The sequence below is a fragment of the Leopardus geoffroyi genome, chromosome D1 (genome assembly GCF_018350155.1).
Source record: "Leopardus geoffroyi isolate Oge1 chromosome D1, O.geoffroyi_Oge1_pat1.0, whole genome shotgun sequence".
Taxonomy (NCBI): Eukaryota; Metazoa; Chordata; class Mammalia; order Carnivora; family Felidae; genus Leopardus; species Leopardus geoffroyi.
The window spans coordinates 62048117-62074009 of record NC_059329.1 but is presented as its reverse complement, the minus strand read 5'-3'; the positions used below and the strand labels follow the sequence as shown (position 1 = coordinate 62074009).

The following is a 25893-nucleotide window of genomic DNA, read 5'->3' as shown; positions in this document are numbered from 1 at the left end:
GAAAACTGGGCCCCAGGCTACTGATGACAATCCACCGAACGTAAGAACAGTAGTTGAGGCATACCTAATAGTTAGTAGGATACATATTTAAGAATTTATTACAGAGTCTTAAGAGATTAAGGTTTTCCTAAAAGATTATAAATCTATATGCAGTTTTGAGACTGAATTCTCTCTATTCTTCAATTGTTTCTGGTACTGAGGACAATGTGTCACAATTATGTTGAGTGTCTGAGAGGTGAGAGGAGGGATTTAAAGCACAGGACATACCTCAGATCTACCAGGAGAGGTAGTGGACATGGTCACACCCCTTCTGTGTATACACACATGTGGTTAATAGTTGAAAATAGCATAGAATAAGGTACATTAAGAACAATCAGCACACAAAATATAGTGTTCTTTATTTACATTGAGATCTCCTTATCACAGCCCTGGTTCCTTACCCTTTACTGATACTGTTTACAGTTTTACTGAGAAAACTCCTTCATGTTCCTTTATCGAAGGTATTCTTGCAAACCTCAGGCAGTTTACAAGTGTTTTCTATTTAATATTCCTTGAAACGAGTTTACGGAGGTATAATTATGCACACTTTACAAATGAAGAACCTGGGCTTCCAAAGAGTTAAACTTTCTCAGCTCATTTATTAGTAAGTCATGGTGACAAATCAAAGGTACCCAACCCAGTAGGAGCAAGGTTTGAGCCAGCTAAGATGAAAACACCTAGTTATGAAGAAATCTCTGTTGTTTCTATGCATTCACACTCTTAACATTCAAACTCTTGTTATGCTTATCTGCAGAGATGTTTGTTGTTTGTCCTGCCTACATCTATCATCTTCTCGGAGCAGTAGTTTCTGTCTCTCTGAATCGTGATTCCACCATTGAGTTTCAGTGTACTCTGCATCAAAAGTCAGTTCAACAGTTTCTTAAACCCCTGAACTGACTTTAAGTGCAGAGTGCACTGAAACTCAACAGAAGACCATGGGCGAGGGGAAGGAAAAAAAAAGTTAGAGAGGGAGGGAGCCAAACCATAAAAGACTCTTAAAAACTGAGAACAATCATAGGGTTGATTGGGGGTGGGAGGGAGGGGAGAGTGGATGATGGGTATTGAGGAGGGCACCTGTTGGGATGAGCACTGGGTGTTGTATCTAAACCAATTTGACATTAAATTTCATATTGAAAATATATAAATATAAAAAAAATTTCTAAGTGATTAGAAAAAAAAATATTTAAGTTGAAAAAACAAAACAAAACAAAACAAAACAAAAACCAAGGTTCCTTCTCCAGTTTGGCTTTTGATATTTGCCACTGATCTTCGCAATGGCTTTTCTTTTTAAATTTAATCTGAGAAACTTAACAGAAACCCATGGGGGAGGGGAAGGAAAAAAAAATAAGAGGTTAGAGTGGGAGAGAGCCAAAGCATAAGAGACTCTTAAAAACTGAGAACAAACTGAGGGTTGATGGGGGGTGGGAGGGAGGGGAGGGTGGGTGATGGGTATTGAGGAGGGCACCTTTTGGGATGAGCACTGGGTGTTGTATGGAAACCAATTTGACAATAAATTTCATATATTGAAAAAATAAATAGATTTTATTTTATTTTATTTTGTATTTTTTTGAGAGAGAGAGAGAGAGGGAAAGAAAGGGAACTAGCAGGGGAGAGGGCAGATCAAGAGGAGACACAGAATCTGAAGCAGGCTCTAGGCTCTGAGCTGTCAGCCCAGACATAGTGCTCGAACTTGTGAACCACGAGATCATGACCTGAGCTGATGTCTGACACTTGTTTGACTGAGCCACCCAGGCACTCCTTAAATTATATTTTTTAATATTTATTTTCTCAAAGTCATACGGTTAGTGAAGTGTAATGTAGGGTAAAAGACTTTAGGGAAAAAACCGTAGGTTTTTTAACTTCCAGTCAAGGAAGTATGATTTCTATTTATTGACAGCAGAAGCTTATACAATACTTACTCTTTCAACCATCTGTGGTACTTACACTTTTGATGGCAGTAGTACCTGCTCTTGACTCCTTATTATTAAATAAAATTCCTCCAGTAAACCTCAATTCCACTCATTAGTACACTTTCCTCTGGAAGAGTAGATTGAAGATTCCCTGGCGGATCTGCTTAGTCTTGACACTGTAAATGATGGGGTTCATCACAGGCGGTGCCAACAGGTAGATATTGGCCATGATAACGTGGACCAGCGGAGAGGCATGCTTGGCAAATCGATGAGTCATGGATACTCCAACCATGGGAACATAAAGGACCAGAACAGCCAGCACGTGGGATAGACAGTTATTGAGGGCCCGGAACCGCTCAGTCCAGGAGGCTGTGCCTAAGATACTCTTCAGGATGAGTGCGTAGGAGAGCACAATGAGCAAAGGGTCCATCACAATAATGAGCAAAACAAGAGCAAATCCATACCAGCTATTGACCCGGATGTCAGCACAGACGAGGCGGATCATATCCTGGTGGAGGCAATAGGAGTGAGAGAGAAGGTGGGAGCGGCAGAAGGGCAGGCGCTTGAGTAGGAAGAGGGAAGGGAGAACAGCCAGGACGCAGCGGCAAATGATGGCTAAGCCGATCTTGCCAATGACTTCACCGGTGAGGGTGGAGGCATAATGCAGGGGGCGGCAGATGGCCACATAGCGATCAAAGGACATGGCCAACAACACAGAAGATTCCATGAAGGAGAATCCATGGAGGAAGAAGAACTGGGCAAAACATGCTTCAAAGCTTATCTCATGAACGTTGAACCAGAGGAGCTGCATGACTGTGGGCAGGGTGGTGAGGGTGAGGCCCAGGTCGGTCAGGGCCAGCATGGAGAGAAATAGGTACATGGGCTGGTGGAGGGATGGCTCCTTGCGGATGACTGTGAGAATGGTGGTGTTCCCCATGATGGAGATGGTGTAGAGGCAGCAGAAGGGGACGGAGATCCAGATGTGGGAGGCCTCAAATCCAGGGATGCCGGTGAGGATGAAATAGAAGGAGCCTTGTGTGGTATTAGTCACTTCAGGCATGCTTCTTGAATGCAAAACCCAAATCTGTGTGTTCCACAATAAGAATTTAATCAGTGCGCTACTACCATAGAATGAATATTTTTTAATCTTACATCTAAAGATGTGTCTGGAATTCCTGTTTTTAAAATTTATTTATTTAAATTCAAGTTAGCTGACATACAGTGTATTATCAGTTTCAGGAGTAGAACCCATTGATTCATCTCTTATGTATAACACCCAGTGCTCATCCCAACAAGTGCCCTCCTTAATGCTCATCACCCATTTAGCCCATCCTCCCGTATTCCTCCCCTCCAGCAACCCTCAGTTTGTTCTCAATATTGTGGAATCTTTATGTTTTATCCCCACTCTGTTTTTATCTCCTTTTCCTTCCATTCCCTTATGTTCATCTGTTTTACTTTTAAATTCTACATATGAGTGAAGTCATATGATATTTGTCTTTCTCTGATTGACTTATACACTCCGGTTTCATCCACCTTGTTGCAGATGGCAAAATTTCATTCTTTTTGATCACTGAATAGTATTCCATTGTGCGTATATATATATATATATATATATATATATAGCATTTTCTTCTTCTACACAACACTTCACAGTGCACATTTCACTAGCCAGAGGACTAGCAAACAGAACTATGGATTCTTCCATAAATTTCTACTTAAAATAACCTTATATTCCCTACATTTAGCCAACACTATGCACTAAAATTTAGCTTTATGCTTTTTGTTGTTCTTGTAATACACTTACCAGCAACACCTGTATATATGTACAGGTACATAGAAACTTACAGATACTCATTTACCACTGAATCTTCTGTCAGCAATATTTCCAAAAACCTTCTGGTAATCAAATCAAGAGATTTATTTTAGTACATCTTATACATGACACACAAAAAATAAGATTCTGGAGATGACTCCTTCTCTTCAGTTGAATGGGAACACTGTGAAGGGATGGAAGTTTGGCCATATCCAGAGGTCTTGTTTGAGAAACTATATGGATAACAGGGACAATTTTATTTGGGGTAGTAGAGTAGGAGGCACCTCTAAGGTAATGATTACAGGTTTGGTTTGTGCATGTTGAGTTTGAGGTTTATGGGAGCTACCCAAGAGACATGACAATTGGACAGATAGATATGAGGCCCAGGAGGACAGAGGAGAAATCCACTAGGAGTCTTGGGAGTCTCTGGCATATTGATGGTAGGTGAGAACCTAAAAGTTGATGTGACAATCTAGGCAAGAATTTAGGGTGAGAGAGGAAAAGGCAGAGGACAAATCAATAGAAGGAAATGTAAAATTTAGCAAATTGTGTACATATGAAAGAAAAAGCAAAGAAAACAGGAAGTACTCCTCAGGAAGGTATTGGAACACAAAGGAAGTGGGAGTCACAGAGGCCAAGAAGGTAAAGGGTATGGTCACCACAGTTTAGTGCTGTTCAGATACTCAGAAAGCACCTATTCAATTTAGGGATGTCAATGTCCCTAGTCACGTTTTGGAAAGACATTTTGATAAGGGATGAGAGAAGTAGCCAAATTAAAGTGGCCTGAAGGGTGAATTACTATGAAGGATGGGACAGTTTCTGAAGACCTGTGTTCTAAAGGGAAGCTATACTGCCCTCTAGGGGGTGAATGCAGAATTGTATTCTTTGAATAAAAGAATTTGTATAACATGAGTAAATGAATAGTTATTAGTTTTGGGAATGTTCTGAGAAGGAAATCTGTGAACTTTCTTTTGAGGAAACACACATAGCACTTAATGGGTACCTAGTATTCATGGAGTATAACTATATTCCCCGTAAAGTGTCTATAAATCTAAGAATCCCTGGAAAATCATTAAACCCAAGACTTTAGAAAATAATGCAAAATAAAATTAGGGAAAATGAGAAAAAGAAGGTGAATATAAAAGTGGGATTTTTTTATTTAGAAATATTGAAAAGGTCAAAAAAATTCAAAAATTATTTCTTTGAAAGGATCGCCATAATTTGAAACCCTTTGGCAAATGTGACCAAGAAAAACCAATATATATATAGGCAAATATTAAGAAATGAAATGTAATGATAGAGCCAACTGTAGGGAAATTGCAGAGGCCAATGAGAAGTCATCTTCTTACCGACCACCCCCTGAACAGTCCAAACTCCTCTTTGTGCTTTCTTGTTTCTTCAGTGCTCTCTGGGGCTTCTGTTCTCTGCCCTGTGGCTGAGTGTGCTTATATGCTCATGAAGATCCCAGGCTGAAATGCAGGAGGTGGGTGAGGAAGCCTCTAGAGGGATCTTACAGCAATATGAACATTGTACCCAGAGACCTGAGGCCCTCAGGGACAGAACCAGAAAAAATAACAGTAATAATTATAATAGCACCTAACATTTACCAGGTGCTCAACCTGTACCAACAATTGAGCTAGCTGACTCACAGAAAGTTTTTGTTAGGTGACATGGGAAAGACACAGTCCATATCCTGGCAGATTTTTTCTCAGTGATTATTCTGCATACTACCACAGCCTACCTCGTTTGGAGAGGGAGGTTATATTGGAAGAGTTGCTATTTGATGTTGTCACCTTGAATATGACAAAACTCAGATTTGATATAGCTGGAAGATGTGAGGGGGGAGGTATCCCATATCTCTATTCAAAAGTCATAGAAGCAAAGCGGGATTTCTTCTTCCAGTGTCTTACAGATGTTAGCTTCAACATTGTACTTCACTTGTTCCCCAGGAGGGCTGGCTTTCGATTCAGGAAAGAAAGGGCTGTGGTGAGTGTTACCTTGAGATAACTGACCTCAGGTTTAATGCGTGACTTGATTTACCTTCTACTTCTCTCTAGACCTTGGAAATCAGCAGCTGTTTAGATATGCACTGTGAATGCCTCCTTTGTTTTCTATCACTGAAGACAGTGTTTCAGCAAATGTGCCTTGGCTTTGATGCCTCCTATATCTGGCCTACTTGGATTTTAGGATCTATTCTGGCTCCACTCCAAGGAATATCAACCTCTACAACATTTCCACTGACTCAAAAGGAGATCATGAATGTAGAGCAGAATATACAGTTACAAACCTGAAAATGTAGAAATCAAATAACACAGTTTGGCTGGGAAGGTAGTGTTACATGTAGGATGCAGTATTAAGTATATGATTACTCCATCTTTAGTAGTTAAGGCTTAAAAGACATAATTTAAAATTGAAAAGTAAAGTATTAAACTAACACGAATCAGTATGAAGGTAAAATGTCAAAATTGATAAAATATGGATAATATTGATAATTTTTTTAAAGACGTTTTCTTTTTTTCTTTTTTTTAAGTTTATTTATTTTTAGAGAGAGAGCACAGGAGAGAGATAGAGAGAAGGAGAGAGAATCTCATGCAAGCTGTGTGCTGTTAGCACGGACCCCGATGCGGGGCTTGAGCCCATGAACCGTAAGATCATGACCTTAGCCAAAACCAAGAGTTGGACACTTAACCGACTGAGCCACACAGGTGCCCCAATACTGATAATCCTTGAAGTTGAGGTTCAATGAAGAATACATGGGAGTTCTTTACAATGTTCTCTTTTTTTATTTTTTAAATATTTTTCAATGTTTTTTTAATGTAGTATATTTGAACATTTCCTTAATAAAATGCTTTAAAATAAGAGAGTAGGTAGAAGATAGTGGTGGACTGGGAAGTTCATCAACTTCATTATTACTTATAGTAAGAGATTAGTAGATATTGTCAAAAAACAGAATATTAAATGTGTATGTTTTTGTAGGGCTCACAAGATAAGAATTGTTTTTACATTTTTAAATGACTGAAACAAAACAAAAGATGATGGTATTTTGTGGCATGTGAAAATTATACTAAATTCAGAATTTAGTATGCATATATAAAGTTTTATTGGAATACACTCTTGCTTATTTATTTATGTGTTGTCTGTGGCTGCCTTCATACTGCAGTAGCAGAGTTGAGTAGTTTTGAAAGAAGGCATATGACCCACAAAGCCTAAAATATTTACTATCTGGATTTTGTAGAAAAATGCTGCCAACCTCAGACCTAGTAAGAGATGGACATAAGAAATAAACAAATTTCAAAGAAATGGAGATATAAATTTTCCCAATCATATGAAAAGATGTTCAGTCTCACTTATAATAGAAAGTAATAGAAATCAAATTGAGATTTTTTTTTATTCATCATATTAGCAAACCCAAATGGTTAAAATACAGTGGTTGAGAAAGGTCTGATGAAAGAAACATTTTCATAATTGCTGATGGGACAGTTAGTAAGTATGACTTATATAGAGATAAATGACAATACCGTATCTACCAAAATTGTAAATACAAAAATCTTTTACTAACAATTTAATTCCATTTCTAAAAATAAGTCAGTCAGAGAAAGAAAAATACCATTTTGATTTCACTATGGATTCACCATATGTGGAATTTAAGAAACAAAGCAAACGATCATAAGGAAAAAAAAAGAGAGAGGGAGGCAAACCAAGAAACAGACAAAAAAGATGCTTAACAATAGAAAACAAACTGATGGGCACCAGAGGGGAGATGGGTGGGAGGATGGGTGAAATGGGGGATAGGGATTAAGGAGTGTTCACTTGCCATGTTGAGTACTGGCTGTTGTATGAAGTGTTGAATCACTATACTCTATACCAGAAATTAATAGTGCACCGTATGTTAACTAACTGAAATTTAAATTAAAACTTTAAAAAATTTGGCTTACAAATGTATTTACATGTATGCAAATTGACATATATACAAGACTATTCACTACACTATGAATAAGAAAACAAAAAATGGAAGCAAGCTAGATATTCATCAACTGGGAACTAGTAAATAAATTCCCATAGCATGTAACGTATCAGAATCAACACAGTGAAATATTATGTGTATGTAAAAGCAAATGGTTGTACCTGGTTATGAATGATCTCAAAGATGTAAACTTATATAAAAATCGGCTAGAGGGTAGTGCACAATGTTCACTGGGAAGAAGTATAAACACACATAATTTCTTGTTTATACATAAATGCCTTTCTAAAGAAAAATGTAATACACTGAAAATATTTGTTGACTTTGGGGAGGGAAACCAGAAAAACTGAAATAGAGACTTGTAGTGAGTGTGTGTGTGTGTGTATATATACATATATACACACACACACACACACACACATGTGTATGTATATTTATACACATATGTATACACACACATACACACACGTATGTTTTCAATAGGAAAACTCAACTTTGTGAATCTCTGACATTGCCAATAATATTTCAACTGTGTGGAGGTCTAACATTGTCAATAATATTTACACTAAAATGCGGTGACAAATAACATCAGAAGGGATTGAATGGTAATTTAAAGAATGCTAAATTCTTTGTTTATTTGAAGATGAAAGACATTTTGAATAATTTTTGACTTTGTAAACTATGTATGTTTACATTTTAGTCATAGAATAAAAGTGCAGTTTATAACTCCAATACAAATAGGGGAAATAATATTTAAAATATTTTAAATCTGATAGAAGACAAGAAAGGAAAAAAATATATGTAAATAAACTTTAGAAACCAGATAGGTTGAACAAACAGAATTGTTTCAAGTATTAATAATAACACAAGTACGGACTCACAGTGACAAAAACAATGGCCGGGAAGACAATAACAGGTGAGAAAGTTTTCACAAATGGAATCTAGAAAGCATGGAGATGGCCAGTAACATTTCATAGAGCAAGGAAATACAAAACCTAATTGACTACAGAGGAACAAGTGACCAAGAAACTTAGCAATTCAAATTCAGAAAGCTACCTGAACTTGAGGCATTTGGAATTCAGGAAAGCAAGGGCATAAGACTCAAAACTGGAGATTTTGTGTGAGAGGACTCAAAATTGTGGATTTTGTGAAAATCACTGTAGGGTTAAATTAGAAGATTCAGTCCTTCTCACCACACAAGCACATGATTATCACCCTCTCAGAGTGTCAGACTGCATTTTTTATGCACATTTTTGTTAGGATATGACATTCATAGATAAAAGTACTCATGTTTTACATATATAGCTGAATAATGATCACAAAATGAATAGATCCTGTATCCTTAATCCAGATCAAGAAATAAGACACTATTGTGCTCCAGTGGTCAATTTGAGTAGGCTGTTCCATACGCACTTGAAAGGGATGTGTAGTATGTAGTAGTTGTTGGTTTCTTTTTCTTTAGTTGTTAATTAGATTAAGGTTTTAAGTAGTGTTTTCCAGTTCTTTTTTTTAATTAAAAAAAAATAATGTTTATTAATTTTTGAGAGAGAGAGACAGAGTGTGAACAGGGGAGGGGTAGAGAGGGAGAGAGACACAGAATCTGAAGCAGGCTCCAGGCTCCGAGCTGTCAGCACAGAGCCTGATGCGGGGCTCGAACCCACAAATTGTGAGATCATGACCTGAGCCAAAATCGAACATTTAACCGACTGAGCCACCCAGGCGCCCCTTTTTAAAAAATTTTTATTTAAATTTCAGTTCGTTTTTGAGGAACCTCCACACTGCTTTCCAGAGTGGCTGCACCAGTTTGCACTCCCACCAACCCTATGACCCAGCAATAGCACTGCTAGGAATTTACCCAAGGGATACAGGAGTGCTGATGCATAGGGGCACTTGTACCCCAATGTTTATAGCAGCACTCTCAACAATAGCTAAATTGTGGAAAAAGCCTAAATGTCCATCAACTGATAAATAGATAAAGAAATTGTGGTTTAGGGGTGCCTGGGTGGCTCAGTCGGTTAAGCCGCCGCCTTTGGCTCAGGTCATGATCTCGCAGTCTGTGAGTTCGAGCCCCGCGTCGGGCTCTGTGCTGACAGCTCAGAGCCTGGAGCCTGTTTCAGATTCTGTGTCTCTCTCTCTCTGACCCTCCCCCGTTCATGCTCTGTCTCAAAAATAAATAAACGTTAAAAAAAAAAAAGAAATTGTGGTTTATATACACAATGGAATACTACTTGGCAATGAGAAAGAATGAAATATGGCCTTTTGTAGCAATGTGGATGGGACTGGAGAGTGTTATGCTAAGTGAAATAAGTCATACAGAGAAAGACAGATACCATATGTTTTCACTCTTATGGGGATCCTGAGAAACTTAACAGAAGACCATGGGGGAGGGGAAGGAAAAAAAAAAGTTAGGGAGGGAGAGAACTAAATCATAAGAGACTCTTAAAAACAGAATAAACTGAGGGTTGATGGGGGTGGGAGGACAGGAAGGGCATTGAGGAGGGCACTTGTTGGGATGAGCATTGGGTGTTGTATGGAAACCAATTTGACAATAAATTTCATATTAAAAAATAAATTTCAGTTAGTTAACATACAGTGCAATATTGATTTCAGGAGTAGAAATCAGTGATTCATCACTTACATACAATACCCAGTGCTCATCAAAACAAGTGCCCTCCTTAATACCCATCATCCACCTAGCCCATCTTCCCCCCACCTCCCTCCATCAATCCTCAGTGTGTTCTCTAGTCTTAAGAGTCTCGTCTGGTTTGTTTGCTTCTCTCTTTTTCCCAATTCTTTTACATCAATTTGATTTTTAATTTTTGGCTTACTTAGTATGTCAGTTACTATGAAAGGTGTAATAAAATCTGTTCTATGATTATGGATTTATCTACTTTTTGTGGTTCTGATAACTTTTGCTCTATGTGTTTTGTCTGTATGTAAAATCTAGAAACTTTTTACCCATCTTGCGTGTTACTTACATTATGAAATGCCCCTCTTATTGCTGATAATGCTTTTGCCTTGAAGCTTACTCTATCTGATATTAAGTAAGGCTATCACAAGGTTTTTTTTAGTTGGCGATTACAAGGAATATCTTTCTAAATATCTTTACTTGAAATGTTTCTGTATCCTTATATTTTAGAGAGCTCTTAAAAGAAGACCATATAGTTTTAGTTCTGTATGACAATATTTGGCTTTTAATTGGAGTATTATCCATTTATTTTCAATAAATTAAATGATTTGAATGCATTTAAATTTGCCATCTTACCATGTATTCAAACTTACCATATTCTTTTCTCATATCTTCCTTTATATTGGATTCCTTACTGTTTTATTATTATATTTTCATTTATATAAGATTTTGGTTGAATGGTTTTCAGAGAGATTAAAAGAGAGATATTTTACTTATCAAGTGTTATGGATTGAATATTTCTGTCCCCAAGCCTCAATATGATGGTATTAGGAAGTGGGTCTTTGAGAGATAATTAGGTTTAGATGGGGTCATGAGAGCGAGGCTCCCATTATGGTATTAGTGTCCTTATGAAAAGAGGAAGAGAGATCAGAGATCTCTCTCTACCCACCAAGTGAGGACACAGCAAGAAGGTGGCTATCTGAAAGTCAGGAAAAAAGTCTACCAGGAACCAAATCTGCTGGCACCTTCACCTTGACCTTCTCAGCTTCCAAAACTGTGAGAAATAACTTTCTGTTGTGTAAGCTAAGTCTGTGGTATTTATGGCAACTCGAGCTGATTAATACATTGTCTAATTTATATTAGATTTTTACTACTTAATAGACCATGCAGGAACTGAAGACTAATTTAGTTCCACTTACCTCTCCCCATCTTCTGTCCTTCTGCTGATATGTATGTAATTTTTACTAATTTAAAAATGCAAAATATTATATTTTTTCATACCACCAGTCTTCATTTACATTTACTCTGGTATTGTTCTGTATTGCTTCTTGCAGCTCCATACTCTCATCAAATGATTGCCCTTTAAGTGAGTGTTAGTGGGGCACCTGGGTGGCTCAGTAGGTTAAGGGTCCTACTCTTGATTTCAGCTCAGGTCATGATCCCAGGGTCGTGGGACTGAGGCCTGTGTTGAACTCCATGCTCATTGTGGAGCCTGCTTAAGATTCTCCTTCTCCTTCTGCCCCTCTCCCCCACTTGGGTTCTCGCTCTCTCTGACAAAGGGGAAAAAAAGAGATTTCATAAAAAGACGGATTGACATTTAAAAATAAATAAATAAAAATAATGAAAAATTTAAAAAAATTAGCGTTAGTGATGGATTCTCTGAATTTTTGGGCTTCTGATTTTGAATGACATTATATTTCTCTATATAGAATACATATTTGCATCTTTTTTATTTCAGGTATCACTCCATTGTCTTTTTTCTTCTGTTGTTTTTTGTTAAAAGATCAGAAAAAGATGTTACTGGTTATTATTTTATTTTATTTTTAGTATTTATTTATCTATTTATCTTTTTATTTTTCTATAATTTATTGTTAAGTTAGCTAACATACATGTGTATATGGTGTGCTCTTGGCTTCGGGAGTAGATTCCTGTGATTTATCACTTACATAAAACACCCAGTGCAAATCCCAACAAGTGCCCTCCTCAATGACCATCACCCACTCCTCCCCCCTCCCCCATGACTCCCTTCCACCCTTAGTTTGTTCTCTGTATTTAAAAGTCCCTTATGGTTTGCCTCCCTCTCTGTTTGTAACTATACACACACACACACAGACACATACACACACACACATATATATATTTTTTTCTTTCCTTTCCCCCATGGTCTTCTGTTAAGTTTCTCAAGTTTCATATATGAGTGAAAACATACGATATCTGTCTTTCTCTGATGGACTTATTTCACTTAACACCCTCCAGGTCCATCCACATTGTTGCAAATGGCAAGGTTTCATTATTTTTCGTTGCCAAGGAGTATTCCATTGTATATATAAATTATCTCTTCTTTATCCATTCATCCATCGATGGACATTTGGGCTCTTTCCATACTTTAGCTATTGTTGATAGCACTGCTATAAACATTGGGGTACATGTGCCCCTATGAATCATCACTCCTGTATCCTTTGGATAAATTCCTGGTAGTGCTATTGCTGGGTTGTAGGGTAATTCAATCTTTAATTTTTTGAGGAACCTCCACACTGTTTTCCAAGTGACTGTACCAGTTTGTATTCCCACCAACAATGCAAGAGTGTTTCTTTTTCTCCACACCCTCGCCAACATCTGTTGTTGCCTGAGTTGTTAATTTTAGCCACTCTGACTGGTGTGAAGTGGTAGCTTAATGTTGTTTTGATTTATATTTTTCTGATGATGAGCGATGTTGAGCATCTTTTCATGTGGCTGTTAGCCATCTGGATGCCTTCTTTGGATAAATGTCTATTCATGTCATCTGCCCACTTTGTCACTGGATTATTTGTTTATTGGGTGTTGAGTTTGGTAAGTTCTTTATAGATTTTTGATACTAACCCTTTATCCTATATGTAATTTGCAAATATCTTTCCCATTCTGTTTGTTGCCTTTTGGTTTTGTTGATTGTTTCCTTTGCTGTGCAGAAACTTTTTATCTTGATGAGGTCCCAATAGTTCATTTTCGCTTTTATTTCCCTTGCCTTCGAAGACGTGTCAAGTAAGAAGTTGCTGTGGCTGAAGTCAAAGAGGTTGTTGCCTGCTTTCTTTTCTAGGATTTTGATGGTTTTCTGTCTCAGATTTAGGTCTCTCATCCATTTTGAATGTATTTTTGTGTACTGTGTAAGAAACTGGTCCAGTTTCATTCTTCTGCATGTTGCTGTCCAGTTTTCCCAGCACCATTTGTTAAAGAGACTCTCTTTTTTCTATTGGATACTCGTTCCTGCTTTGTCGAAGATTAGTTTGCCATACATATGTGGGTACAATTCTGGGTTCTCTATTCTATTCCATTGGTCTAGGTGTCTGTTTTTGTGCCAATACCATGCTGTCTTGATGATTACAGCTTTGTAGTAAAGACTAAAGTCCAGGATTGTGATGCCTTCAGTTTTGGTTTTCTTTTTCAAGATTACTTTGGCTATTTGGGGTCTTTGGTGATTCCATACAAATTGTAGGATTGTTTGTTCTAGCTCTGAGAAGAATGCTGGTACTGTTTTGATTGGAATTGCATTGAAAGTGTAGATTGCTTTGTGTAGTATTGTCATTTTAACAATATTTGTTCTTCCACTCCATGAGCATGGAACATTCTTTCCATTTTTTGGTATCTTCTTCAATTTCCTTCATATGTTTTCTATAGTTTTCAGCATACAGATTTTTTACTTCTTTGGTTAGGTTTAGTCCTAAGTATTTTATGGTTCTTGGTGCATTTGCAAATGGGATTGATTCCTTGATATCTTTTTCTGTTGCTTCATTATCAGTGTATAGAAATGTAACTGATTTCTGTACATTGGTTTTATATCCTGCACCTTTGCTGAATTCATGTATCAGTTCTAGCAGACTTTTGGTGGAGTCTTTTGTGTTTTCTGTGTAGAGTATCGTGTCATCTGCAAAAAGTGAAAGTTTGATGTCTTGTTTGCCAGTTTGCATACATTTTATTTCATTTTGTTGTCCAATTGCTGAGGCTTGGACTTCCAACACTATGTTAAACAACAGTGGTGAGAGTGGACATCCTTGTTGTGTTCCTGATCTCAGGGGGAAAGCTTTCAGTTTTTCCCCATTGAGGATGATATTAGTTGTGGGCTTTTCATATATGGCTTTTATGATGTTAAGGTACGTTCCTTCTATCCTGACTTTATTGAGAGTTTTTATTAAGAAAGGATGCTGTAGTTTTTCAAATGCTTCTTCTGCATCTATTGGCAGGATCATATGGTTATTCTCCTTTCTTCTATTAATGTGGTGTATCACACTGATTGATTTGTGAATATTGAACCAGCCCTGCAGCCTAAGAATGAATCCCACGTGATCATGGTGAATAATCCGTTTAAAAATTGTTGAATTAGATTTGCTAGTATCTTTTTGAAAAATTTTACCTCCATTTTCATCAGTTACATTGGCCTGTAATTTTCCTTTTCAGTGGGTTCTTTGTATCATTTGGTTATCAAGGTAATGCTGGCTTCATTGAATGAGTCCAGAAGCTTTCCTTCCATCTCTATTTTTTTGGAATAGCTTGAGAAGAATAAGTACTAGCACTGATTTAAATGCCTGGTAGAATTCCCTTGGGAAGCCATCTGGCCCAGGGCTCTTATTTGTTGGGAGACTTTTGATAACTGATTCAATTTCTTCACTGGTTATGGGTCTGTTCAAGTTTTCTATTTCTCCCCATTTGAGTTTTGATAGTGTGTGGTGTCCAGGAATTTGTCCATTTCTTCCAGCTAATCTAGTTTCTTGACATATAATTTTTCATACTATTTGCTAATAATTGTTTATATTTCTGTGGTGTTGGTTGCGATCTCTCCTCTTTCATTTGTGATTTTCTCTGTTTGGGTCCTCTCTCTTTTCTTTTTGAGAAGTTTGGCTAGGAGCTTATCAATTTTGTTTACTCTTTCAAAAAATCAGCTCTTAGATTCATTTGTCTATTCTATTGTTTTTTTTTTTTAAATTCTATATTGTTTATTCCTGCTCTAATCCTTATTATTTCTCTTCTGCTGGCTTTGGGGTTTCCTGCTGCTCTGTTTCTAGTTCAGTTAGGTTGAGCTTAGATTCTGTATTTGTTACTTTTCTTGTTTCTTGAGATAGACCTGGGTTGTGATGTATTTTCCTCTTAGCACTGCCTTTGCTGCATCCCAAAGGGTTTGGACTGCAGTGTTTTCACTTTCATTTGCTTCCATATACTTTTTAAGTTCTTTTATTTCCTGGTTGACCCATTCATTCTTTAGTAGGATGCTCTTTAACCTCCATGTACTTGGAGGCTTTCCAAATTTTTTCTTGTGGTTGATTTCAAATTTCAAAGCATTGTGATCTGCAAATATGCATGGTATGATCTCAATCCTTTTGTATTCTGCTTTGTGACCCAGTTTGCGATTGTTTTTGGAGAATGTTCCATGTGCAGTCGAGAAGAATATGTGTTCTGTTGCTTTTGGATGAAAAGATCTGAATATATCTGTTAAGTCCATCTGGTCCAATGTGTCACTCAGAGCAATTGTTTCCTTACTGATTTTCTGCCTAGATGATCTCCTCTTTGTTGTAAGTGGAGTATTAAAGACCCCTACAATCACAGAATTGTTGTCTACACATTTATTTATGTTTGTGATTGATTGATTCATATATTTGGGTATTCCGCATCAGAGGCATGAACACTTACAGTTGTTAGCTCTTCTTGATGGATATACCCCTTAATTATGATATAATGACCTTCTTCATCTCTTGTTAGAGTCTTTGTTTTAAAATCTAGTTTGTCTGATATAAGTATGGCTACTCTGCCTCTCTTTTGACATCCGTAGCATGGTAGATGGTCTCCATCCCTTCGCTTTCAATCTGTAAGTGTCCTCAGGTCTAAAATGAGTCTTGTGTAGGCAGCATATAGATGGATCTTGGTTTTTTATCCATTCTGATACCCTGTGTCTTTTGACTGGGGCATTTAGTCCATTTACATTCAGAGTGATTATTGAAAGATAGGGATTTAGTGTCATTGTAGTATCTGTAAGTTTTGTGCTTGTGGTGTTGTCCCTTGTCCTTTGTAGATTTTGCTGCTTTCCACTCACAGAGTCCCCCTTTAGGATCTCCTCCAGATCTGGTTTAGTGGTCATGAACTCTAGTTTTTGTTTGTCTGGGAAAGCCTTTATCTCTCCTTCTATTCTAACTGACGGCCTTGCTGGATAAAAGTTTCTTAGCTGCATAGTTTCCTATTCATAGCATTGAATATTTCCTGCCACTGGCTTCTGGCCTGCCAAGTTTCAGTGGACAGGTTTGCTACTACCCTTATGTGTCTACCCTTGTAGAACAAGGCCCGTTTGTCCCTAGCTGCTTTCAGAATTCTTTCTTTATCTTTGTATTTTGCCAGATTCACTATGATATGTTGTGGCGTTGATCTATTTTTCTTTATTCTGAAGGGGTCCTGTTTGCTTCCCCAGATTAGGGAAGTTCTCCCATATAATTTGTTCAAATAACCCTTTCTTTCTCTCTTCTGGGAATCCTAAGATACGAATATTATTTAATTTCATTGAATCACTTAGGTCTCTGATTCTTCCCTCTTGGTCTAGTAATTTCCTTTCTTTTTGTCATTTTCCATAATTTTATCTTCTCTTTCACCTATTCTCTCCTATGTTTCGCCCATCCTTGCTGTCACTGCATCTAGTTTATTTTCCACGTCATTTACAGCTTGTCTTAATTCATCATGAAACTGTAAGGTTGACTCCATGGGGGGAAGATAAAAGTAGGAGAGTAGAAAGATAAGGAAGAGAAAAGAGAAGAGGAGGAAATAAAATAAAAGAAAAAATAATAGCAATTAAAAAAGAAACAGAAAAAAAAGAAAAACAACAACAAAAATAAAATTAAAAAAACAGACTAACATGCAAAACCTGAGAACAGTGGTCTGTTGGTGCCTTGGAGACAGTGGCTGTGCTGGTTGGTGGAGAGCGAATGACCGGTTGTGTGAGTGTCAATCTCACCCCAGTAGATGAGCAGTTACCAGTCTCTGAGGGCAAGGTTTGGCGTAAGTGGTCTGACTCCCCTGGTAGGTCGCTGTCCAGTTCCCTGAAGCCCCACCGTGTTGATGTTGGGGAGGAAAAGGGTGACCCTCCCCCCCTCAATCTCTCCCCCTCAAAGTGTCCCAAACCGTGCTGTTCAAGCAGCCTTCCCAGAGCAGTGTGGGCGCTGGTGGGCTGGTTTGTCCCACTCCACAGTCTCCCTGGGATTCAAAATCCCATGTGTGAGAGGATCCCACACTGTGGACCGAAATAGCATCACTCCACCCAGCCAACAAAGGGCCTCTGCCTGGCACCTGCAGGGTCTTTTGTTCTTGGAGCATTGGTAAACCCTCTTCGCATGGTACTCTATGGAGGGGACGGCTTTCTCTCAAGTGCACCTGTGAGAGTGTTACCCAGTCCGGGGTTGGCTCTCCTCCCCACGAGGTGCACCCACATGCATCGGCCTCCGGTCTGGAGATAGTTCAGCCACCCTGAAATCTCTGATCTTCATTCCTAAGGCTGTTTGCAAAGTAGAAACTGTCTCTCTTTGTATTCTTCGTCTTCCAGACTGTGGTCTGCAGAGGTTTTTCTCTTATCCAAATATGATCCCACACTTCTACAGCCTCTCTTTCGTTTCTTCCCCACGGGGTACCCCCCACACTTCCGTGCCTACACCGCCACCTGCTTTATCTCTCCCAATCCCTAAGCACACACCTCTGAACCGCCAAGCTGTCTCTGTAGGCGCCTAGAGAGGTTTCTGTTAGACTGTAGCCTGGATTCCTGGAATTCCAAGTGTTCTGATCTCATTACTGCTGAGTTTGAGGGAGGAGGGAAATTCTGGTATCCCTACTCCTCTGCCATGTTGACTCTTCCCCCTGAAGATGTTAATTGTTTTTATTGAAAAATGGACAGATTGATTTGCAGTGCTTTTTCTCTTTGTTTTAATTTTAACATGTTCTCTTTCATTTTTACTTTTCCACTGTATGAATTTGAAGTGGCTAGGGGTATATTGGTTGTTTTGTACTTTTCCTCCTTGTAGTTTATTGTGTTTCTTGAATTTTTTGCTCATGTTTTATGTAAGTTTTGGAAAATATGTGTATTATTATATTGTTTTTCCCCAGGATACTCTCCTTCTAGGGCTCCAATTCCTTGTGTACTTGAGCTTTCCAGCAAGTACCATATGTGTTTTAAGGTTTTTATTTATTTTGTTATACTTTATCCTTTCATGCTCCAGATACTCAACATTGTCTATAGTCTGGATATGATCTGAATTACTTTCCTCCTATTTTTGTTCTTTATTCCAATTGTGTCTAACATGATTAAATCCATCCATTCAGTCTTTATTGTTAGTTATATTTTAGTATTTCATTTTATTTTTAATAGTTTCCAATTTGTTGCTTAAATTCTATATTTTGCAATGTGAATTGTAGGCTATAGTAATCAAAATCATTTAAATGTTTGTTTTTATTTATTTTGAGAGAGAAAGAGAGAGAGGGAGAGAGAGAGCACTATTAGTGTAGAGCCTGGTTGGGCTCAAACTCACAAACTGTGAGATCATGACCTGAGTTGAAATCAAGAGTCAGACACTTAGTTGACTGAGCCACCCAGGCACCCCAGTAATAAAAATTATTTAAATGTTTGTGTATGCTGATTCCTAAAGCTGGATCATCTGTGGATCTAATCCTTTTGCTTTTTATCTTTTTTTTTTCCTATTGACTTTTGTTCAATATCGTATTTTTCATTCCTGGAAATTTTAGTGAACACCATCAAATTGTGAGCATAATTCAAGATGCTGGTTAATATCTTCCTGGAGAGAATATTTAGTTTTAGTTTTGATTTGAGTGATCAACCATACCAGTTTTTGGCTGAGGGGTTTTCCAGAATGTGGTACTTTCTTTTTTATTTTATTTTATTTTATTTTATTTTATTTTATTTTATTTTTTTTATCTTTTATTTATTTATTTATTTTTTTAATATATGAAATTTATTGTCAAATTGGTTTCCATACAACACCCAGTGCTCATCCCAAAAGGTGCCCTCCCCAATACCCATCCCCCACCCTCCCCTCCCTCCCACCCCCCATCAACCCTCAGTTTGTTCTCAGTTTAAGAATGTGGTACTTTCTAAGATAAAGCCAGGAAAGTCCTGGAAAAATTGGGTTGGTTGGTCACCTTAATTCTTATAGAGTAGTAAAATTAAGTGTGAGTTGACTTTAAAAACCTATGTTAGGCTAGTATATTTCTTTTTAAAAAAATGTTTATTTATTTCGAGAGAAAGAGAAAGTATGTGTGAACAGGGGAGAAAGCAGAGAAAGAGAAATTGAGAGAGAGAGAGACAGACAGAGAGAGAGACAGAGAGAGACAGGAGAGAATCTTAAGCAGGCTCCATGCTCAGTGTGGACCACAATGTGGGGCTTGATCCCATGACCATGTGACCTGCGCCTAAACCAAGAGTTGGATGCTTAATGAACTGAGCCACTAGGGAGCCAACTAGGCTCCCCAGGCTAGTCTATTTCTAATTTTCCCTTACTCCAAGGTATAACATTTTGGAATCCAAATAAATCCTCAGGTATTTACCAGTCCCTTTCATCCATGGGGATCCTTGTGTTCCAATTTTTGTCCCTCTGCATTCCACCCCTTTGTGATTGCTGTAAGCTCATCTGGTTTTGTCAGCTATCACTTTTAAATTGGCAAATTTCTTAAGGGAGAGAATGGCATCAAATCAGGCTCACTTCTCTATGCTCCTTTTGTCTTTGGAATCTTGGCTTTTACATATCGTTGCATTGGATACTCTCTGAAGCCACTTACAAAATATTTCTCTAACTTTTATAACTGTTCTTGGCAGAAGGATTAATCTGAAACAAATTAACATGTACATGATGAATGTGAAAATGCCCATAACATGTCATGAAATTTTCTCAAGGGTTCCGATTCATAATTTAGCTTCATGTCTAGCTTAATATAATGATATGACATTATTTTGTCTGGTTTGCAAAATCAAGAATTAAGGTGGTTTCCAAAGGTCTAAATTTTAAGTTAAAATAGTGAATATAATGTCAGAATAAGATACAGCCAAATTTGATGCTTTCCTATTAGACTCTGCTTATTTTTCAACTGCGTAGACACCCAGAGACTTCTAGACCCTTCACTGTGTGATTTTCTAGGATTTTGTCTGATCCTCAGGTTGTCCCTGAGACTGGACCACAGGAAAATGAGTGAAAAAGACCGGAAAGAAAGGAGCTGGAAATGGGGCATTATATATCTAGTCCTTTGTAGGATGGAGCTTTCTGAAAAGTATCCATTAAATTAACCTTGATCTGAAAAACTCTATCTACATTTAGAATCTTACTGTCTTTGATAGCCTTAAGTATAGGAGTGATCATATTTAAGAAGTCTGAGGGTTCACCATGCCATCCCATAAAAAGAATGAAAGTGAGACCTAAGATTCTCATTTTATGTCAAGCCATCTGACAACTTGACCTCATCATTCCTTCTTGTGCCTTTCCAGCTATAGGATGTCTTTCCTCAGACACTCTAAAGATATCCCTTCTCCTCTTCTCTCTCAGGGAACTGCCACTGTCTCACTTATTTAGTAATCTATGGGATGGTGTTTCCTGTGGGTTTGCTGCTTGGTTTCTCTTGATAGTTCTGTCACAGTTGTCTGCAGAGTTCAATCACCCATCAGTGGGCTATGAATCTAGGGCATAGTTATAGGCAACTTATGACCTTGAGGTCAGAATCTATAGAAACATAGTGTCTGGAAACCTGGAGTTAGAGTCACAGAATTAACTTTTGCAAAAAAATCTTTGGCTGTTTTGGTACCACTGCAATGCAGTGCAAGCAAACCATTCAAATTTATTTATTTATTTATTTATTTATTTATTTATTTATGTATTACCCAATGTAACTAACATACAGTGTTGCATTAGTTCCAGGTGTACAATATAGTGATTCATCAATTATATATATTACTCAGCACTCATCATGACAAATGCATTCCTTAATCCTCTTCACCTATTTTACCCACCCACCCCCATCTCCCCTCTGGTAACCATCAGTTTGTTCTCTATTATTAAGAGTCTGTTGGATGGTTGGTCTCCTTTTTTCCCCTTTGTTTGTTTCTTAAATTCCACATATGAATGAAATCATATGGTATTTGCCTTTCTCTGACTGGCTTATTTCACTTAGCGTTATACTGTCTATACTGTCTATCCATGTTTTTGTAAATGGCAAGATACTATTCTTTTTATGGCTGAATAACATAGCATTCTGTGTGTGTATATCTCATATCTTCTTTATCCATTCATTTATTGATGAACACTTAGGCCTCTTTCATAACTTGGCTATTGCAAATAATGTTGCAATAAATATAAGGGTGCATATAGCCCTTCAATTTGGTGTTTTTGTATTCTCTGGATAAATACCCAGTAGTGGAATTCCTGGATCATAGGGCAGTTCTTTTTTAATGTTTATTTATTTATTTTGAGAGAGCGAGAGAGAGAGAGAGAGAGAGAGCATATGCATGCATGCGTGAGCTGGGTAGGGACACAGAGAGAGGGAGAGAGAGAATACCAAGCAGGCTCTATGCTCAGCGTAAAGTTGGACATGAGGTTTGATCTCACAACTGTGATATCATGGCCTGAGCCAAAATCAAGTCAGATGCTTAACTGACTGAGCCATGCAGGTGCCCCATAATTTTTTGACAACCTCCATACCGTCTTCCACTGTGGCTGCACCAGTTTGCATTTCCTCCAACAGTGCACAAGGGTTCCTTTTTCTCTACATCTTAGCAATAGTAATCAGACAAGAAAAAGGCATATAAGCCATCCCGATTGGTAAAGAAGTAAAACTTTCACTATTTGCAGATGACACAATACTATATATAGAAAACCCTAAAGACCCCACCAAAAAACTACTAGAAGTGATAAATGAATTCAGTAAGGCCATAGGATACAAAATCAATGTACAGAAATCTACTGCATTTCTATACACAAATAATAAATCAGCATAAAGAAAAATTAAGAAAGCAATCCCACTTACAATTGCACCAAAAATAATAAAATACCTGGGAATACTTAACCATAGAGGTGAAAGACCTGTACTCTGAAAACTATAAAACACTGACGAAAGAAATTGAAAATGCCACAAAGACATGGAAAGACATTCCATGCTGATGGATTGGAAGAAAAATATTGTTAAAATATCTATACTACCAAAAGCAATCTATGTATTTAATGTGATCCCTATTGAAATACCAACAGAATTTTTCATGGAACGAGTAACAAATAATCCTAACATTTGTATGGAACCACAAAAGACCCCAAATGGCCAAAGAAACCTTGAAAAAGAAAAACAATAGTAGAGCCATCACAATTCCAGACTTCAAGTTATATTAAAAGGCTGTAGTGATCAAGACAGGATGGTACTGGCATAAAATTTTTAAAATTCAATTCAAAAGCTTTATTTGAATGTGGGAGTATTTGAGGTCTATTTTTTTAATTGATTCTAAACATAGTTCCAGAAATTACAAAGAAGAGCAGAGACAGAAGTAGAAAAAAAATTATTTCTAAGCACCATGAAGAAAGGGAGATGTCTTTTTTTTGTCACCACTTTATCTCTAAGGCTTAGATTTGTGTTTGATCCATTGTATGTGCTCAGTTATTGTTATTTGACTGACTACTAGGAAGATCTGAGGAGACACAGTTCTTGCTTACTTGACGGTATGATTTATGGGCTTAATAGCTTACACTCTGGAGTTTAACCTAACCTAACTGGTTCCACTGCTAGCTCTTGGATGCATAGGTTTGAGCAAGATGCTCATTATAACCAAGCAGCAGTTTTCTGCATGAAAAAAAATTACATTAATAGTATCTCATAGGGTTGTTGTGGGAAATGATTAAAATAATAAAGTATACATTTGCATCTCAAAAGTCTTAGTTCCTTTTCCTAAAAATATAAGTGTGAAATTTCTACATTATTTCAAATGTCTGCAAAGAAATAATCAACCAGACAAAAAAATTAATGTACATAAAGGGGATGCTTGCCTTTTTAAAAGATTCTGCATCCTAGGTGCAGATCTTCAGAATTTTACATAATGAACAGGATTCGCAATCTTTGTTACTCTCAACTGGGAGCCTTGGTGAGGTTGATCAAATGCCAGTCAGAGCCATTACTGGAAGCCTCCTTTAAGCTAGTTAATGTAGCCTCCTGCTATCAAGGTCAAGTACGAACGACTCAAGAGAATGCAATCCATTTCACATCCTCATTCCCTAGAACAGAGATCTCAGTAGATTTCCCAGGATACCTTCCATCTCCTGATTACCTTTCCCTTGTGGGGAGAGTCATGCTTTCATTAGCAATCCTTCCTGCATTCCTGCTCCAGCCGGGCAAGGTAATGGAGAACCTCATGTAACACAACATTTAAAAAATAACATCAATCCTTTGTACTGTTCTGTCACACATAGTCCACCCCCACGGATACTCCAGTTTATTGCTAGATTATGTAGAACTTCTGTTAGATAACGTATTTTAAGATAACACCATTTGCATAACATGCAAGCTGGGACCACCTGGGATTATAGAAAAAAGTCCCCTCCTACTTTGTCCTTTGTCTAAACTCTGGCTCTTTTCTCTGAGAACATTCGGACAATGCCACGATGGATCTCCTTGGTCTTAATGCTGTAGACAATGGGGTTGACAACAGGTGGGAAGAAGAGATAAGCATTGGCTATCATAGCATGCAGCAAAGGGGACACGTGGTGTCCAAAGCGGTGCACCATAGATAAGCCAATCATAGGCACATAGTAAGCGAGCACAGCACAGATATGTGAGCCACATGTGTTGAGTGCCTTCCTCCGCCCCTCCCCAGTGGTGATACTCAGTACAGTGTGGAGTATGAGCCCATAGGAGATGACAATAAGCAGTGAATCCAGCCCAAAAGTGGAGGTAACAATGAAAAGCCCATAGATATTGTTGATAGAAATGTCCCCGCAAGGTAGATGGATAAGGTTGGGGTGGAGGCAATAGGAATGGGAGAGGACATTGTGGCCACAGAAGGGCAGGCGCCTTAACAGCATGGGCAATGGGGCCATGAGCATAATGCTTTTCAGCCCCATGACAGCTCCTGTGCCAAAGATACGGGGCAGGGTTAGAATGGCTGTATAGCGCAGTGGGCTATAGATGGCCACAAATCGGTCCACAGACATGGCCAGCAACACAGCTGACTCCATAATGGAGAACGAATGGATGAAAAACATCTGAAAAAGGCATACATCAAAACTAATCTCAGTGATGCCAAAAAGGAAGATGCCTAGCACCGTAGGCAGAGTAGATGCAGAGACGCCAACCTCAGCCAGTGCCAACATGGCAAGAAGGAGGTACATGGGCTGGTGTAGGGCAGTGTCTGTTCTGATGACATGAAGGATGGTGCCATTCCCAAGGAAGATGATAATGTACATCAGGCAGAAGGGGATGGATATCCAGAGGTGCTCTGCCTCCAGCCCTGGGATGCCAATCAGAATGAACGTTGTAGGTAAGAACTCCAAAGAGTTATTAGAGTTCTTCATGTTGAGATCTCATCCTGTGGGATCAGTGCTACCTTAAAAATTAGAAAAAAGCTAGTGAGGTCACATTATAATGGAGAAAGACCCCTGGACACTGAGGGAAGGGAAGAAGAAAACAAAGCTCAAAGATTTAGGTTGCCAATGATCTCCTTCCTGAAAATTGACAGATGGCCACCGTCAGAAAATTCCCAGTATTAAAGGGGTTACAGTCTCCATCAGAGAAAAACTCGAGGCTGATAGAAAATTATCCCTCTAAAGTGTATTTCCTTTTGGGTCTGCTAAAGGAGAAACGACTCTCTTGTCTTGGTGTGGAGATGCCTGACCCTAGCTGCTAGGGAGACAAGCATGTGTGTGGAGGCAATCTCAGTGTAAGGTGTGGATTAATGTCAGGAAGTGGTGAACAAAGATATTTTTTATAAATATGGATATAAGGCAAAAAGCACAGTAAATAAAAACACCCAGAAATGCCTGTTGAATGAATATAGATACATGAATGATTGAGGTTCAAAGCAAGGCTAAGAAGTGGCAGTGACCACAGCCTGGAGCAAATGATTGGAAAATTAACTAAAAAAGAATAGAATCTGGATCCACACTGGGTTTAGATGTTCTGTGCTTTAAAATGACTAGGAAGCAACTTAAAGGATGATGTGTAAAGGTCAGAATGAGGCAAGAACAAAGGCTGATGGATTTGTATGCAGACTTTAAAGCTCATGAAAATAGTCTGTCATGATGATATACAGATGGAAATAATTCTGTCATGATGATAGAAATAATCTCTTGACTCACAGTTCTTGAAGATGACCTACCTGATCCGTTGGACCTTCTTTCTGGCTCAGACACACCCATGATTCCACTGCAACAACGACCCAGGGAACCTAAACAGACTTTCAAGGAAGGTTCCTCTGGGCAGGGAAGGAAGGCAGCAGAGGGAAGGAGAAAACCACTTCCCTAAACTGGGTACATTTTAAGGTCAACATCATCTGGGATGGCACAGGAATCAC

General features: G+C 38.2%; 2 protein-coding genes across 2 annotated transcripts; both read right to left on the bottom strand.

Moving 5' to 3' along the window:
* Positions 1-2061: 2061 nt before the first annotated feature.
* On the bottom strand, positions 2062-3021 carry LOC123602510 (olfactory receptor 51Q1-like). The gene has a single exon (XM_045486992.1). It carries the CDS (start codon positions 3007-3009, stop codon positions 2062-2064), a length of 948 nt encoding a protein of 315 aa, XP_045342948.1. The 5' UTR covers positions 3010-3021.
* A 20920-nt stretch (positions 3022-23941) lies between these two features.
* On the bottom strand, positions 23942-24895 carry LOC123602509 (olfactory receptor 51J1). Its single transcript, XM_045486991.1, is given in 3 exon segments — positions 23942-24331; positions 24333-24589; positions 24592-24895. Coding segments are annotated over 3 exon segments (951 nt in total).
* Positions 24896-25893: the final 998 nt, after the last annotated feature.